This window comes from Boleophthalmus pectinirostris, unplaced genomic scaffold (genome assembly GCF_026225935.1).
Source record: "Boleophthalmus pectinirostris isolate CB_2022bp ecotype Guang Dong unplaced genomic scaffold, ASM2622593v1 HiC_scaffold_9, whole genome shotgun sequence".
Classification (NCBI taxonomy): Eukaryota; Metazoa; Chordata; class Actinopteri; order Gobiiformes; family Gobiidae; genus Boleophthalmus; species Boleophthalmus pectinirostris.
Genome location: NW_026571541.1, coordinates 19,975,212 through 19,994,428, shown reverse-complemented (window position 1 = coordinate 19,994,428; position 19,217 = coordinate 19,975,212). Strand labels below are relative to the sequence as shown.

General features: G+C 38.4%; 1 protein-coding gene across 2 annotated transcripts in view; it reads right to left on the bottom strand.

Annotated features, from left to right (window-relative positions):
- The window catches only part of clmpb (CXADR like membrane protein b), a 133,933-nt gene that overhangs the window by 64,215 nt on the left and 50,501 nt on the right, over positions 1–19,217 (bottom strand). The window contains exon 1 of one of the 2 annotated variants that reach the window (XM_055147796.1): positions 17,222–17,591. The exons of the other annotated variant lie outside the window; for it this stretch is intronic. Coding sequence (XP_055003771.1) covers positions 17,222–17,252 — 31 coding nt within the window. The 5' untranslated portion in view covers positions 17,253–17,591. Of the gene's footprint in view, positions 1–17,221; positions 17,592–19,217 lie in introns of those variants that run through there. 2 annotated transcript variants of the gene reach the window in all.

Below are 19,217 nucleotides of genomic sequence, written 5' to 3'. Positions count from 1 at the left end.
GGACTTGGAACAGCGACGCAAGAGGTGGATGGACGCACCATTTTTCTCATCCAAAATGAGCCCAATGTCACCGTGACAACGCGGTGCATCCTCTGAGGCCATGCTCACGAGGCCGCCGGGAGTAGAATGAATGAGTTTGCAAGCAGCTTTCCCCTTCTCCATCATGTCGCATTGAATATTTATTTTATACATATACATTAAAATCTACACATGACAATGCGCACGCTGCAATGTGTGCTGGTGTGTTTGGGGAGTGAAACGCACAAGCAGAATACAAACAATAACATGAACAAAGATTCTTTCACAAGGCCATCTGGGGATAAAGATATGTGTGAGTGATTTATTTGTGTCTACATGAGGTGCAATTAATCACAGAGATAGCAAAACAGCAACTACACAAATATTATACAAATATACACAATAAAGAAAAAACAACATTGAGAGGTTATTACAAGTACTGCCTATAGGCTGATGCCACAGGATCAATGACAACCCCACCCCCTCCTCATATCTCTGACCCAGAAGCACCAGAGCTCCATGGACCAGGCGGAGCTCCCCACAGCGATATCTCTTCAGTGACCAAACTCCAGTCTGGAATAAGGGAACAAGGGCCCTAGGTCATCCCATTGTTCACGGTCCATCTCCACAGCCTCCTCAAGCAGTCACAATGCAACACTCCAGCAATAGCACTATAAGGAATACTAATGATACAGTGCTGCACAAATCAATTGTAATATATACACTGTAGTTATTCTAATAATAAGATATGCTTACTGTATTGCTCCAGTAGACATTTTCAATTTCTTAGAAGAGTCTGTGATTCACAGTGACTTTTGTGTAGGTTTTACATCAGATGCAGCTATTTATCAATCCAGATTTAGCACAAAGAGTACACTGTCACGAATCCAGTCTTAGGTAATGCTGCTGTGCCACTCAAAACAACTAAATACAGCGGCTTACATTTTCATGCCATGTCAAGAAATGCACCTGCAGAATTGTAATAGTATTGTCAACATGTGTAATGTGATTTTAGTGTATTTACAGTAACTACAACCGATTATGGACCGCCTTTTTGGAATCCGATTACAACAATTGAATTTGTATAATCCAATAGTCTATCTTGGATCTTCGCATAACACAACAGTCCTGCATGCTTTCACCGCGCTGCTAGTGTGGAACTGAAACTAAAACTGGAAAAAAAAGGTAAAAATGTACAGTGTTCACAATATAAAAGTATGGATGCCAGTATTAGTAACAGTTAGTATTTGTTTGTTGACAACCCCTCAATTCTACGGAACTTGCAATCTTTTTTATCATGTATCCTCCTATTTTCTTTTTTTATATATTTATTGATCAAGTCACATTATTAAATTAATGTAGTAAGTGAAATAAGCATTTTTCCTTTGGACAGGAGAGGAATAACATGTAAACTGCTCCAATATAAGTGCCCAAGAAAAATAGTCCAGCCTTGGAGATTGATGGACTATAAGCCTTCTCGCTCCCAGTGTTTTCTCTCAGCACAATCCACTGGGTGTAGGGCCATGATTACTTGTAGTCAAGCGATAGCTCGCAGTGGATGGCAGGTACAGTCTAAATATTAGGATTAATGATCAGGCTGGTCAGTCACTGGAACATCTTTCATACTTCTACTGGTGTACATCATGGTGTCTAGTAGGTACACAGGAAAGGGTAAAGGGCACTATAGGTACAGTAAGATGGTACAAATCTGAAGAAAACTCATTATAATAAAGTATTAGCTTTTTAACATGACACCTATTAGATACTAGGAAAAAATTTTAACTTACAAATTCAAAAAAACAAAAAAATCTGATTGTAATTAGACTTTGAATACATCCAGGACCAGAATCCAGAAAACTAACACAAGTATCCCATGCAGATGTTATAGATACTAGGACATGATATTCTATTTTTCTACAGATTTTTATTAACAAATTACAATCATTAACACTTCTATTTTGATTAGTTTGTAAATAATCATTGCAGCAACATTCTTACATGGTTTAAATCTTATGTAATACAGGACCTTTAAGGATTTGAGTGACACATTCTGCCACTAAAGGACAATCTTTTATAAGTTATTCCTGGTAGTGTTCAGAGAATCTATACAGACAAAGAAGAGTCCAAATCATTAAATAAGCTAATGTTGGTTTCACCTTTTAGGCAGATGGTCATATTGTTATGCTTCATCTGCGACTGTAAAAGATGAAATCAATATATGAAATAACAAGACCTTTCCAGATGCTACGATTTTTTGACACGTCTTTGCTCGACATTGTAGCACATTAAGATGGTAATGTGGGTAATAATAATACATCAAAACGTCAGCCCACCGGACGCGTACTCCCCCACACAACGTCATCACTGTAGCTGCAGATCAGTTGCTATGAAAGGTCCTAATATATGCAGTAAACCAGCTAATTCATGGATGTAAAAATATATCTAATAAAAGGGCTTTCCGCGATGGGTGGTCTCTCGTAGCTCAATACGATCTATGTAATGATAGATAGATTGTCCTGAAATGTGCTGTCTTGAATGAATAAAGATTTCATTGGAGGCCCTATATGGGTCGGTCACGAGAGAACAGAATGATGCTAACTTATACGTCAATAAAGCTCCTTTGCTGCACAGCGGTGGGTGACAAGCCTATTGACACGACATCAGAAAAACTGCATTGGGGTCCATCCATCTTCACCAAGGGGTCATAAACGACAGCCTCAGTGGACAGGCCCAGGGAGAGATTAGTCATGCTATCTAGAAGGGTGTGAAGAGGGTTAAGACCAAAGGAACACCTGCAGAGTACAGCGTGTGAAAAAGTCCTCTCAGTTTGACACAACATTTAAATCACGCCATAAATGTTTGCTCTGCCTCTTGTGTATTAAAGCATACTTTATTTCATCCAATTTGACTAGAGCAGCAAGTATGTGCATGTGATGGGGAGTGGGTTTACTACTAGACAGGGTGGAAGTGGGGACAAAATGGACTCTTGTGACCTTTAAGTCATGTTATAATGTTGTTACCTCATGAAAAACAAACCTGGAGTTGTGTTTTGTTTCATTCATGCATGTTTGAGTAATCCTGCTCAGGATAAATATGCAGGGTTTGTGTCTTAAACATGTATGAATGAATCAACTGCGTCCATACAAATGTGTCCACTGACCAAAATGAGTACTGAACCCACAACCCTCACACTGAAAGTACAGCCAGCCAATTGTGCCATTGTGAAATCTCATATTATGCAGAACAAATTGCCTCTATATTTTGAAGTAGAAGCTGTTTGACAGGCATGTACATTACAATAGATACTCAGATATTCATGTCTATACCTACACAATAAATGCTTCCCTACACAGACTCTCTAGTGGTGAAGTTATAGCTCTCAGGTGAATCTGTTCATTTGGCTCTTTTCCACCAATGCTTCAGGTCTGAGTCAGTTGGCCACCGCTGCGTTCGCCGTCACAACCCTCTGTCCTCCTTTATAGAGCCCTGATAAACTGTGGCAAGCTCATACTGTAGACGAAGCCTCAAAAGACAGGCATTGATTTTAAGCAAATCTGTCCGGACATCTCGTGTTTCTGGCTCAGTACACCTCTCTGCAGCTAATGAGCAGCCGTCTTCATTCGCTTTGGATGGAGACGTTGTGCTGCTCGCTGCTCGTGTCAGGAAATACACACCGTTCATTACCAGTGGAGGAGAGATGCAGGAGAACAGGGTATGATGGCTAAACCCCAGCCCTAAGACAGGCAACGATGTCCCCTAATCCCCTCTCAGCAGCGGTAAGCCTCCCCTTATCACTGGTTAGAATAATTCAGCTCCTAAATACATTAACTCTGGTGTAGTGTTTAACTTTTTCAGAGAAGCTGCAGCAGTTTTTCAGACAAGGAATGGACTATAGTTTTATTCAAGTGACGTCTTTAAGATTTTAGAGGTTTTAAGTAAAAACATAAGCCTACTTTACTGATGTTATTTGAGAATCATAGTATTAGTAGCAGTAGCTGATGTAGAAGAGAAATACAAGTGATATGTAGTAATCTGAAGCAGTAATAGTTGGTAATAGGGGTAACAATTTCGAGATGCATTAGCTTTATTTGGCATGAGTGGGGCCTATGAGTAGTCAATTAAGGCAATTGCAGTTCACTGTATGATGCTGTCAGGTAGACTACTCTTACACATACATAAAATATGCTCTGTCTGACTGTGGAAAATACTGTTTGCATAACCAACCACAAAACTGAGGAATGAAATATTAACAACTTTAAATCTTTTGGGACTTGCCTGAAGACTTGTTTTGAGCACTGTTGTTGTTATGCATATACCTGTGTGCATTCAGTATCTCATATGAGCGAGCAAGTACAACTGTCAGAATAACTCATAAATGAAATATGATAAATACACTTGGCCTAACCGTATAGATATACACTCATTAATAATGTAGCACCCTGAAGTCAGACTGCGGAGAGCATTAAGAGCATTAGGGTAACACATCATCTAACATAAAACATGACAGATAATGTAGTTTATAATTCACTATTAGTAGTGTGTTTAGAATGGTTTAGTTTAATGTAATTTTCCTTTGCTGTTACAGGAACTGGGACTTTGTGTTCTTCTGACATGGGAATTCTGCTACACAACAATTTTGGCTTGAATAAAACCTGAACTTAAGAATATGAAATCATGGTACAACTTCATATTAACTGCATCTTAACAAGCCAAAAGAAAGCAGGAACAAAACTTAGTTCATAATGAACAAATCATTTTTTAAGAAAGCCAGATATTTAAGAGATTGATAGTTTCTAAGATTGAATCATGCATAATAATCATAAAATACACTATTTACTTATTATCTATTATGACTATGTTCATGCTTATATAAGGCTATTAAAGTGTAGTTATTATAGTGTTACCAATGTTTGTTTATTGTTCTCAGTTTACATGTAAGCAAAATGATCAAGTCAGCCCCTCACCCATGACTACAACTATTACTTAAGAACTAGTGTCTCTTGATCTGCTGAACACAATCAGAAACAGAGGGGCCTAGTGCATGTAGTGCTGTTTGTTCTGTATTCTGGGAGCAGCCTGCCTGGACGCTGGCTGTTTGCTTAGACAGCAGATGAGTGGCCTTGCTCTCCCGGCCCCTCGCTCGACCACGGCAGGAGAGACTTAATTGCCTCATTAGCAAAAGAGCCAGCGAAGAGTCAACCTCTTCCACATTGTTCAATGTCAAGAGAGCAACCAAGAGGAAAAGGTTAATACAGTAAACAGCATCTCCCCTTCCTAAGTGGAACAAATGTTAGCTTTCGTGTAGGGTACCTCACTACGTTATGTGCTGCAGAATCATGCAGTTACCTGCTGTCACAAAGTTATGGTATTGTGAAATTGTGTAAGTCCAGGAGTACTCCAAGGAGGTGAGGAGACCGGATATCCTAGAGGGACAGGACAGTCAATGCTTGGGTATGGCTTTTGCCAGTCCCAGTTCCAGATAAACTGTGGGGTCTGCATCAGAAAATGCATCTGGTATAAAATAAATATGCAATCAAATAGACATGGCCCAAATACTGCATTATACTCATAATGTGGGTGCCAATGTTTCCTCGATAAATAGAACTTCTGTCAATGTCCAAAAATGATTTGTAGTGATATTACTCAAAATGGCGATTGTGGTGTTAAGTGATTGTGGCATAAATTTGAATGACATCTTTTTAGCATTTCTTGGTCTCAAGCCCCCCAAAATTAAAGGACTTGCATAGTTAAGATGCAAAACACTGTGCAGCTCAATACAGAGAAATTATTCAGATCAGTTGGAAAAGCTGAGAAGAAAACAAGACAGCGTATGTATTTTTAGTCAAGTGCTTAGTCCAACCTTAATTTGTATAATTGTAGTGTAGAGCAATCCTTGGTAACTCCTGACGCTGTTTTTAAAATTTCATCCCAGAGCAGAGAACCGTCGTCATGCCAACTTTAATTATTTTAAAAGCCCGACTTTGCAAACTCCGCTCTTTCCTGTTCCACAGAATCCTTGGACGCGAGACAGCAAATCAAGCCAAATACAAACACTGTTGATTTCCCCCATGAAAAACACCAAATGATGTCTACTGCTATGAGAGTATACACACGTCTGCCATTTCAAAACACATAACATTCACTGTGCAATGTTGCAATCCAGAATCCGTGGGACATTTCTGTATGAAATCTGACAGTTTGGACAATTCCAAGTCATGACAGGCAACTTGAGCCCCTGTCTGCTTCCTGCCTCGAGATGGTGTGATCTATGAGTTGGATCTGACAAACAGTACAACATGGAAGGTTAAATGTGAGCAAAAAATACAGAGAGATGACAAAATCAAAAATGTCCTCATATTGATTTACCACAATTTTCTATTTTATTTTCTCTCATTAAAACAGATTAAAAGAAATGTAATCTGCCATTTAATACAAAACTATAAAAACATTTTATATGAAATCCAAATCACATGCATTTACTGATATAGAACAGAACATCTCAGTTAAAAGAAAAAAAAAAAAGCTAAGCTGATGGCTGACAAGTTACAGAATTTCGATTAAAATTAATTGCACAACATTAAAGTTGCATTGTGTAACTTTTTGGTAGAGGGTCCACCACCTGCTTGACTCCATGTCGATTTAGTTTTTTTCCTGGAATATTCTACAGTATAGCATTTAAATGAACTATTTCCATGGAGACAAGCAGACCATGCAAGGTCGGATCTGTGGAGAAATGAACCCACTTACAATAATAATGCATGTTTTTTGCGGTTTCAAGAAATAAAAACACCTGAATAAATATAAGATAGATTTGTTTAATGCTATGCTGTGGAACATCCCAGCAATAATAAAGCAAGAACATTGCCACAGAAATAAGCAGATGGCAGACCCTCTATCAGAAAAAACAACATAGCGCACTTTTAAAACAAAATGGCAAAAATGGCATTTTGCATCTATGGCTAGCTGCTTTTTCCATATAGCACAGTGTGACCCTCTGCTTTCCAGGTCAGAGAGAAAATATTGTAAGCCCTTTTGTGTCGGTACATGAATTCCTCTACAAAGCATAAATACAATCTTGAAACTGTTGGCATTGTGCTGTGACTTCTGCAGGGCATTTTACAACAAGACCCATTGTACACAGCTAGGCTACATCTGCATGGGCAACATAGCATAGAGGCTCCATTTCATCAACAAGTCAAGTCTAACGAGTCGGAAAAAACAAAGGTGGTGGTCCCATCTGTTCTAAAGCGCTTTGCTGTGAAGTGGGAAAACAGCAGTAGCAGAGAAACAGAGAGAGGGAGAGGGAGCGGAAAAAGTCAGGAATTTCGACATACTGCAAACTGACCACAGCCTGACCTGAAGGGAGTTTATATCAGGAGAAGTCAAGTAAACAGATTTGATTACATCTGAACATCAATCTTAGTTCATTCTACAAAATTGTATTTCTAAAAAGTAGTTGATGGACTTGGTAGCAAAGACAATGGAATGGTAAAATCGATACAAGAAAATTGTGTAGTAATACGCAAGTCATTATTATTAAAAATAAAAAAAAAAATAAAATTAAATAAAAATAAATAAAAAAATTGGAAACTGTATCTCACAAGTATCTTAAAAAGCAATCTTGAAAAGACTTGTTACCTGTTTTGGTAGTGGTAGTAATTGTAGTACGGTATAATAGAGTTGGTATTCCTTTAGGTAGCTGTAGTGTAATTAGCAGCACCATCAGTAAATGGTATTTTTGCTTAAATGTTATAGCTCTAGTTTGACAAAATAATCATACAAATAAAGTACACAATTTGAATATTTCTTAATCCTGCTATACTTATCCCTTTAGCTAAAAGGAATAAACTTCTTCCTAATTTGGACTACACAGAGCGTCCGACAGAGAAGAATTTGGTGGCATTACATAGTTAATTGTGGACAACCATGCGATTGATCAGTGATCTCCAGTTTACAGTGTGTTTTGAGCGTGGTGGGGAGAGCCAAATGGCTGACATTGTGGTTGGATAATTAAACCATCCATCACACAGTGCACAGACCAGTGCTGGCATCCCAGGATAGAACCAGAGCTATAGCATTTTAGATTTACTGCCAAACAATGATTACATGAAGGCTGGTATTGATCAAAGCAAATTTATATGTGGAATTCCATGTCCGTAAAGGGCAATTTCAGTTAGAAGTTTGCTCATAATGGACAGTGGTGACTCGTCTATTGCGTCAAAAAGTACAACTATTTTTGAAATGCTTTAAAATCCAGACAGATGGTGGATTTTTGTCTTGGCTGTCAAACACTATTGAGGAATAGAGTGTCCTAGAAGTACAAAAGAAAGATTGAGACAAGATCCGGGAAAAGTTTAGCTTTGGTGGTGAAAAGAACTGACATTTGTCTATTATGATAGTATTGACTTGTTTGGAAAAGACACACAGGATAAGATAGGCCTATACTCAACAATCTGCATCTGAGATATGAAATGAATCCCTTATGCACTGTTAATACAGCTCCATAAAAATATAATTATAGGAACTAAGAACATATAATTTTGAAAAAAAAAAAAAAGTAAGTGCTATTTTATCTTTGTCACATTAACTTAATTTAATTTGTAGCAAGTTTGATTGAATAAAACTGAATAAAACTGGTAACATACTAGAGGAATGTTAGACACTTGTGAATAAAAGCGAAATAAGGATTTATTTTAATTTAATGTCAATAATCGCCAAGAATCGTACAATTCTAATGTAATACTGTGACACAGTGGAGAGTACAATAACCTTCTGATCCCCTGTAAACCTTAAATGACCAAGCACACTCTCTTGTAGTTTTTCCAGATTTAGCCAGTGTCTGTCTTCCCCCAACTCTAATCAATGACCACAAGATCCCCTCTCCTCCAAACATCATCCATCTTTGAGTCTTTGGTGACGAGCAGAGGCGTTCAAGATGGATGCGTCAGGGTCAGGAGGGTCTCTGCTGATTAAAGCTCACAGACTTTAGGGAAAACTGCAGAGCAAAGGAGAGAGTAGTGTGAAACAATGGCACGCGTGGGTTCAATACACCTAATGTAGTGTCCTCGCGCCGTGCTAATAGACTACTTCAGACACACACAGAACAGCAGGAGTCTAAATGGGGCGCTGTGGAACATTTCCTTCACTACTTTCAGATACAGCCCAATTGTAAAAATGAGAAACGAGCAGGGAACATTGTGTGACATTGTTTGGTAAGCAATGCAGTGGAATCTGTTTGTCTGTAGAAAATATATTATACAAAAATATGCAGAACTGATTGGAGAGGGTGAATGATTGAATAGGTGTAAAAGACAAAAACAGATAATCTAATAGAATTTTGATTTCTAATTTCCAATTGTCACTGCTCAGCTTGGCTCTTTTTAAATGAGAGGTCCACAGCCAATCCGGTCAGTAAAAGCATTTGGAGCAGAGTACAAATTTGTGGCAAGACATTTGTGTGTGTGTGCTAAATGGCAAAGATTAAAAGCCTATGTTCAGGAAATGAATAATGAAAGACATTTTTATCTATTTTTAATAATACATAAAATCAAACTGAACATCAAGACTAATTTTTTGTGTGACAGTAGCTCAGTTGGTCGAAGATTTGTCTACTGATCTCAAGGTTGGTGGTTTGGTTTCATTTAATTTTGATGTAAATATACATAACAGAATCTCACTCTCGACACAAACGTCACTGGTTGAGCAATCAGAAACATTGACCCATAGGTTGGTGGCACCTTCCAGCTCACACAGATGAATGTTGTCACTGTGTCCTTGGGCAAGACACTACCACCAACCGTTCTCACTCCCAGTGTCTGTGTACACTTGTGTGTGTGAATGTTTGGATGCTGTTTGCCTTGAAGGTAGAAAAGCACAATAAAACGTGACCATATAACATTTAAAAATGATCTGAATGATCTGAATAAGTACTACTTATGTTATAAGTTATTATAAGGAAAAAAATATTTAAAAACATGTTCCAAAACAATGCAAAAATGTATACAGAAGGCCAGGAATGTAGTATGTGGCTAAGTAGTTCATGTTTTAGTGCAACTCTTACCCTTAGTTGATATGTGGACATGCTTATCAATAACCCAGCACGATCAGAGACAGCAGTTGGGGTCTGACAGGTACACCCCATGACCAATTAAAGCCCTAACTGCCCTGGAGAAAGGCGTGATCAATTATCGGCAGACAGTTTACTGCTGTTTTGACACTTCTGCCACTCACGGCCAAGATCTGAGCCGGAGCAGCGTGCCTTGGTCTCGGCCTTGTAAGGGGAATAAAACCAGTCACGCCTCCAATGATTTCATATCATCTTGACCTGACGTGTAATCAACATGACGACATTTGTTTGACCTTAGTCTTTCTCACAATCTTCCAGGCAATAGAGTAAATCTTACATAGGACACGTGACCTCTGCTGTAAGGCAACCAATGTCATTACTGTGATGCTTGCTGTGCACAAATGTTTTATCATTACAGTTAGCTGTTATCCTTTTTGTGTCATTGATGTAGGTGTGACGCTTAGATCCTGTAAGTATAGGGTACCTCGGCAATGGGGATTTGGGCTTTTTTGTACTTGAGCTACTTGTTTTTACTGGATCGTGAACAAAGACAGTGAGGTACATGATTCCTGAGGAATGACATTGCAGATAAAAAATAAAGCTTTGGCATAAAAATATAGACTACTGCAATATATATTTTTGATAACTAGCCCAGCCCAGTGTTTATGTTATTTCGTTATTTCTGCCCTGGCAAACCAATGTGTATATGGCGGGAATTCTCCATCTGCAGCTTTTTAGACAAAACTTAGACAAACTTGACTGATTCACAAGGGAAATGATTTGGAAACCGTAGCTCACACAGCACAACATAATATAATATAATATAAAAAAGAATAAAAATATAGATGGTAATAATGCATTCAAAATAACTGGTGTCAAATAAAGCATAATTATACAAATGAATTTAAGTAAAAAATTAAAAAAAAAAAGTAAAAAAGTATAGAAATACAGTAATACAAAATACTAGTATATCTCAGCTCTATATAAAAGGTGTGTAAGGAGAAACAAGGCAAATGTCAAGTAGTGAATGACATGACATAGGGTTATCTATTACATAAGGGTGAGTTGTTGTACAATTGTATGAAGTATGGTGTGAATGTAGTCCTGTCCTTCTCTGACCATTGCACAATGGACATAATACAACATCTATAAATATCTCCTAATGTTGTCTTGCCGGTCCCAAAATCATGTGAAAGAACCTGAACGATGTGGGAAAAACCGTCAAGGCAATGGGCATATTATAAGTCAGCACAATTATATCAAATACACTTTCATATTTCCCATTAGCAATAAAAGTTTTTCACAAAGTGTTGTTTTCTTATTTCATTGCTATCGATGCATGTTAAGCTTCGTAGACAAGACTGGAGTGTGCCAGTTTTATGCACTAATGCGGAGAGCACTTGATAACATCTCAACCCCCAGTGCTGCTTACAAACAAATCATTAAATCTGTATTCCATAACATTATGCATTCAGAGCCCTTTATTTGTGCTTGAATGGGTTTTAGTGGATAATTGATTCAAACTGAAAATAATATGGAGTCAGACCTTGAATAGGCCGTGTGAGTGGGAGGAATTACATGCTCCGCCTCGCAGACAATGTAATTTAGCTCATTGTTTTGCTTTTAATTTGATATCTGCTGCATGTATAAAACAGCCATAGACCTTGTTTAAAATTTACAAATGAAAGTGACATTTACAAAACTGATTACAGTAGGCCTGAAGCATTTTAAGCCAGTGCAATGATCCCTTTACTGAATCAAACCTTTTTAATAAAATACAACACAAGGACTTTATCAGTGCACTATGTAACTTCTAAGGAGGAGGATCCTCTACTTGCTTGTCTCCATGGAGATATGATATCTTTACCTGGAATATTCCACAACAAATCTGCCTTGCATTTGTTCAATTACAGGTGTTTTATACCTCAAAAATACCTAAAAAACATGAATTCTTACCATCTCTGTTGATTTGACAGTTAACATGTCTCCATTGTGATTACCAAGTGTATTTCCATACTCTGGAATATTCAAGACAAAAAAGTAGTATTTTCATGTAGACGAGCAGGTGGTGGACCCTCCATCGGAAAAGTTACACAGTGCACCTTTAAGGCACTCAATAGTTAGCAACTTTGCCCTTAATAAATTTGAAAATGTCTCCAGTTTCTTTATAAAATAGGATTTTGTTTGGTTTGAATATTTGATCACTGCCCAAACCAAATGTTTTTAAAGGCTTTATTGTCCAATATTTTGGTTAAAGCTTTGACCAGTACAATGATCTCTTTGTATTTTTGTTTAGGTAAAAAGTAGGTCTACCACATGTGCCCGCCCCTATAGCAGAATAGTGTTGTGCATGTGGCTCTAGTTAAACGTGGACGTGAGCCTCCGCAGAACATCTGTCATAGATTAGCAGTAAAGTGAAAGAGGCAGTTCCTGTTCGTACCAAAAAAAGGAAAAAAAGGAAAAAAAAAATCTGCCCATAATTTTCCCCATGAAAGATAAAAAGAGGGAGGGTTTATAGGTCAGGAGCACAGCACAAGTCGAGTTCTGTCGAGGCATGATTCTTCTGTTTTACAAGATGGAAGTGACAAAAGCCCTATACACAGTCATTTATGGGCATGTGCTTGTCAAATGTGTGTTCAAGATCTAGAAGGCTCCTATGTACCAGGCACCACAATTTTTTTGTTATCGCTTTCATAAATTCACCACAAATCTACTACCTAATCTTTGTGCTAGTACCAAACCCAAAAGATTCAGTATGCCAATGACAGTAATGTGAATATCACTGTTAGAGATTCCCTATATGTAAAGCAAAATCTTACTTTTTCAGCCCATTGTCTTACCATCAAATTCAAACATATATTTTACTTCCTGAATAATGCAAGTACAATCTATCGTGAATACTGCAAAATAAAGCACGCTTATATTATGATATTAAAATTCTAGGTATTTGTGGCATTAAAATCCAAGAATCCTCAATCTTTTGTTAGTAGGGACAGAATCCTTTACTGTACAAAGCTGGTACAGTGCATTTCCACCTACCACCCTTCATGTTCAAACAGAGCATGCATCTGTGCGATAGAACAGCTACACCTTCTCCACTAAAAGCAACTCAATCAATGAAACATGAAGAATCTCTCAGGTACAAAGAGGACAGCTTGTTATTCAGGCAGGCTCGCTGTCAGTCAGAGGCCGAGGGGTGAAACTGCTTGGGAAGGCAAATCACTGTTGGTTAATGATATGGGTCAATTGTTGAGAGGGGTAGGTGCTCCTCTCCAGTCACCTCTGTATGGGGTTTTGTATTCCATACTGCTGTGCCCTTGCTGAGCCATTCAAACAGCTATGTAGAGAAATACAATCCTCTCTTGATGGGAATCTATTTACACTGTGTTCTGCATGTCAAATTGCTGACATTGCAAGAGAAGTCATTTCAAGCAAAAAGCTCAAAGGTATGTGCAATTTTGCCCTTTACAAATATCTGTACTAGGGCTGAGAACCACAGGGTCCCTCACGATTTGATACACCACACGATACATGGCTCACTATATGATATATTTAGCAACAATATTCCTTTGTTAAACCACTGCTTGTGTAGCCTGATTCATCAGCCGGTTTCACTTTGTGGAAACTGGCTGACCTCACAGTATTAGGATTTGTTCTCTCAAAGGTCGGTAGGTACTTTTTAATTTAACCAATCGCTGCTATTTGGTTGTGACATAAACGCTAACGGGGCTAACTGGTATATTAAGCTTTTCCCAAATCCTGTAGGAAGAAGGGCAATAACGTCTTTCCCCTTGAAAAAATTCACCAAACATTCTCTTTGTTCCAGCTTTAAATCCTCAATCTTGGGAATTGTTGACAACACAGAATGTATGGCTTTTTGCTGATTGGCTGGAGCCCGGACTCACACTTCCGGGGTTCTTGCAAACCGTCTAGTGTATTCCGATTCCTGACCTAGTCGCTGGAGAGAAATTAATTTGAGAGGCACTAGGTGGCACCAACCTGGCTCCTACTTGTGCAAAGTTACTATGAAATATCTATTTTAATCATTAAAACAGTGAATATGTCAAGAGTATTCCATGAAAAAGTTTAAGCAGCAAAATTGTACAGTCACTAATTGGTAAAAAAAAAAAAAATCATATTTGAAAAACTTATATTTGTGCACACGCCTAGTATAGATGCAGCATTGTTCACAGTGGCAATGGACATGGCAGGACAAACTCAACAAACCTAGTCTTTGTTAAGGCAATGGTAACTGTGGTAAAGGATGTAGTACTACTAATCCTACTATCAACTATCAATATACGCTATATGCTATGTAATTCTGCATTAACATGAATCGCTCCCACTCCACTCAATTAATCAAATGTCAATTACTTTCAAAGAAGTAATTTTAAGGTGCATGCTTCAACAAGGAATTTCCAAGGTTAAACTGAGACTTAGCACCTCGCTCACAAATGCCTCAAATGCATGTACACGGAGAAGGTGCCAAGTCTGTCTGCCATGCTCGAAAATGTACGAAACATCAATAAAACGCTAGATATGAAATGTAATGTAAGCGTGAACAGTCCATATGACTTTGTGGTGGATACGATTTGGGCACAAACGCATCAACATGTCACTGTATAACCTCTGGCTCTGGGAAGCTTCTGTCATCTTCACAACATATCGGAGATCTAACCCCAGAACAAATGCTAAATATAGAACTGGGACTGACTTTCCCTACCGTATCTATCACACTACCAGCTCTGTTAAACAAATGTATGCCTTTTAGCCCTTCCTTGGCATTGTTAGGGCCGAAATCCTATGCAAGCTCAATTATTAAAGCATCAAAAACACTACACTACACTACACTACACTACACTACACTACACAGTTGAGGCTCCAATTTAGACAAACTGCTCATTATTTCCAATTTCTTTTCTGTAACTCACATGTTGTTATTAAGAGAAAGCAACTCTTTTTGAATTCAAGTTCAAGTATTTTCACTATTGCGCTGTTGAAAATTTAAAACTGCATTCAAGATACTCAGACTCAAAGACACACTACTAAACTGTTTTGGTGGAGAGTTCGCTGCCTGCTTGTCTCCATGGAAATGCTATTAGATCACCTGGAATGTTTCACACTATGGCACTAAACATATCTACCTTGTTAGAGACAAACATGAGGCAGCATCGGTCAGATCTGTGGACCTCGCCCACAGTGAGAATGCATTTTTTGCAAGGTTTATGAGCAATAGCACATTGGTAAAGGTAAATGTAATCTTTAACTCCACAATGAGAAATTCTGAGCAAACATCTCCATGGACAAAAGTTACACAGTCAATCTTTAAACACTTGACACAGGGGTAAATCCGTTGAATCAATGATGAACTTTAATTATTGACCTTTCAATGAGTGACACACAATCCTCTAAGTGGTACAGTTCTTTTGTTCCATTCGGTCTCCTTTACCTCAAATATTGACTTGTATAAATAGCCTGTTACTTCATCTGACCTTGTTCTGCATCTTGCTTCCTGCTTTCGGAGGAGCAGACAGGAGCAAAGGAAGTCTCCCCAGCAATTAATTGGGCTACTTATCTGTAATGTGAACAGTGGATATTACATCTCCAGTAGATATTAAATTAAAGATCTCTCAAGTCTTACAAAGCCAAAGCCAAATAAAAAGGAAATGAGAGCCTATTAATTACTATTGATTCTTTTATAATAAAACAGCCACTTCCTCTATTTACTCAGGCCACTGTGTGTCTTAAATTATCCGGATTCAGCAAAACGTCTTTTAGTCAAGCCAAGCAGTGTAGTCTCTTCTGAAAACCCACATGTAATGTTTAGATATCCTCTTGTAAAAAATCTGTTTGCAGATGACCTGCTCTAATTGGTCAAAAAAAAAGGTTCTTGCTGTGTTTTACCTATATGAGGTAAGAAGAAAGTTTCTCACTATGGTGATAATTTAAAGCCAAGTTGACTATGATGATTATGGACTTTATGTGGCTGAAGTATCCTTGCAATAGGAGCATGGGTCATTTCTGAATAGTGTAAGTTGAAGCTGACACACAAAACGACAGATCAAACCCTTTAATTAACACTGGATATAAAAATAAATAAATAAAAATGCTCAATGAATCCCATGATAAGAATCCATAAGCTCCTTGCTGACTAACGTAGATGCAGCCTTTATTAAACATAAGCTGAAATCAATAGGTCTTATTAAAACAAAGCACACAGTTAACTTTGTCCACAGCTGTGTCAGCTCCTATCCGCTGCCATATTGTGCACATATTTGTTTACATGCCAGAGTGAAGTGCACCTTCATGTTTACAAATCATTCCATAACCTTTAGCCTCATCCAAGCATCAGCCAAATCTAGTAAATGATAAATCAAGTAAATGGTAACGATTTTGATACATTTTGACACAAGGCTGAAAAACATTCTTTCAAATTTCGTAATTGTTTTTCTTCTGTCTACTTTCTGTCTTAGTCTAACATTTTCTGAGTCATTCCCAGACCCAGTCACACAATCTTAGTGAAATCTGCCAGTATTTCACAGTAGGCTGGAGTGTGAATGCTCTTACGGGAACTCACTTTACACATGGAACCTCCAAGTCCTAAACTAAACCTGCGAGGGAATCTCTTCACTATAAGAACTATGATCTTATAATAAAGCTTTTATAGTTTTAAAATAAACCTTTGTGGAATGTTTGAGAAGAATAACAAAATTGACAAAATCATCTGTAGGCTGGGTCAGTCCACATCTGGAATATATTGCTTTCTGTGCTTTTATGCCCAAAATCTCAGTATTCACTAAAGGGAGGGGTCGTGAACTTTTATGTCTAGAATGGCCACATTAGGACACTACAACTTTAACCGAGCTCATTAAAAAAATATTACTATAGATAGATCTTTTAAAAATAATTTCTCTCTTTCTTGTCTTTACGCTCAGACATTGAGAGTGGGCGGTTATGGCAGCATAACTGTTAACAAAAGAATAATTCTGACATCATGCTTTTACGATAGTACTGCTGAGATACAATAACCAGATGTGCAGTGTTATGTTAACAATACCAGAGAAGTGGCACATGCAGACAACTGAGCTCCACGTACGAAACAAACGGTTACTAAAATAAGGTGATTTTGAGACTTACCCAGAAACAAAGAACGAAATGTGGCAGACATCACGGCTGGAAATCCCAAGCGTGGCGTGGTGGTATCAGTGCGTTCAAAGTACCTTCACATACATGCGGCTTGCCAAAGTGCAGCGGGTACAACAACGCGACACCATCAGCGATACCAGACGACAAATGAGAGCCAAATTTTCATTGACAACACGAGTCCAAGGGCATCATATGTTGAGCGCGGAGCTGAAGCCCGCAACAATAAACGCAGCTTTCTTCCCCTTTCTCGTCATGTCGCTTGGGATGTACTTGTGGTCAAATCAAAGTTCCCCGTGCGTCTGGCTGTGGCGGTAGCGTGGGACGTGTCTGTAGGTCCGCGGCGCTCTGCCTCCTCCTCAGCAGTCTCTCCTTTCTCCGCTGCACAACGTGTCAGAGAGGGAGAGAGGGAGCGAGCAAACAAGAGAGGGAGAGGAGAAGGAGAGGAGGAGGGCGGAAAGGTGGAGGCTGAGGAGGGGATGCAGATGGATGGAGACCTCTAGAGTCTGAACTTCTCTTCTGTCACGGTCCGGGCGTTTTAGCGACACGCGTGAACGGGGCTGGTGGCTCGTGCAGGGCATGGAGGACCCCTGTGGCGTGTGCCATGCGGGGACCAGCCTATTACTGCACATTAACTTCCTTTTATTCATTAATCACAATGCAGAGCCTAGCTAATGTCATAATGTAATGCAATATACTGGCTCTCTCTCTGAGAATTAGGTTAGTCTTCTCAATATTGTTACTTGTTTATTTAATATGGCTTTATAGTGTTTACCAAGACGAATATTTGAAGGGCTATTGTGACAGATTCCGCATATGCCTGTCTTGCCTTTGTCAGTAATAGCATTTATTTACTTTTATTTAGCAAATTAATATAATTAAAGTCATGGAGATAATTCTCTTTGAATTTCACCCTGCTGCAGAGCTATAACTTAACTATTTTCTTTGTTATAAAGTACAGAGAATGAGATGAGATAATCTTGTAATGAAAATCATACTCTAATGGCAGAGATAAAAGATATATAAATGTTCAATTTGCTACAATTCAGTGTTGACCGCACTGATTATGTAGCCATTATACTATAAATGTTGATAACATTCATTAAAAAGGCTCATATCACACTATTTTCTTATCTATGTCATAATATTGTTTCCTCGTCACAATCATACCTGGTGTTGTGTTGTGTGTTTGTTTCATTCACATTCAAACCCTGAATATTTAAACTGACTTCTTCTCTCAGACTGAAAATACTCTGCTCCACCTTGTGATGTCATATGCTAATACAGGTAGTGCTCCACTGTGTTTTTAAACTCTATACACCTTTGCTGAAATCATTTGGACAATGTCAGCCCTGGAATAGTCAATATGAACAGCTGCTTCATGACATCCAAGGTGGAGCGCAGCATTTTGAGCCCAGGAGATGTAAACAGAATAATTTTAAAACATGTGTGAATGAAACAAAACACAACTCCAGGTATGATTTTGAGGAGGTAACAGCATCATAACATGGTCCAATGCACATTTTGTGTAATATAGGACCTTTAATATTCTTTAAATGTGCATAATTTAGAGTAAAATCAAAATCAAATGCCTCTGAATTGAAGTAGAAATGTCTCTTTGGTGTAATAAGTGGGAAGTAGATCAGGATTCAACCAGTTCTGACGATGTATGTTTCAAAGACTGTTTATATTATGCAGGCGGGTGACGCGTGTTTTGATCAAAGGCACTTTTAACATGTCTTATCAACCAGAAGGCACATTTTTACTCACATACATTTTATCTGTCCACCAGCCACTTTTTATTCTATCCATCATTTTCAGAGGTGCCACTTTAGATTTATTCATGTGATGCTTTGGGCACACAGCGGTCCATGGCCTGAGTTAGGTAAACAAACAGAGGAGAAGTGCTTGGCCAACGCTAATGGATGCACTCGGACCTTGAGTCAGATTAATCCTCCCTCTCTCTCTCTCAACAATCTGTAGAAATAAC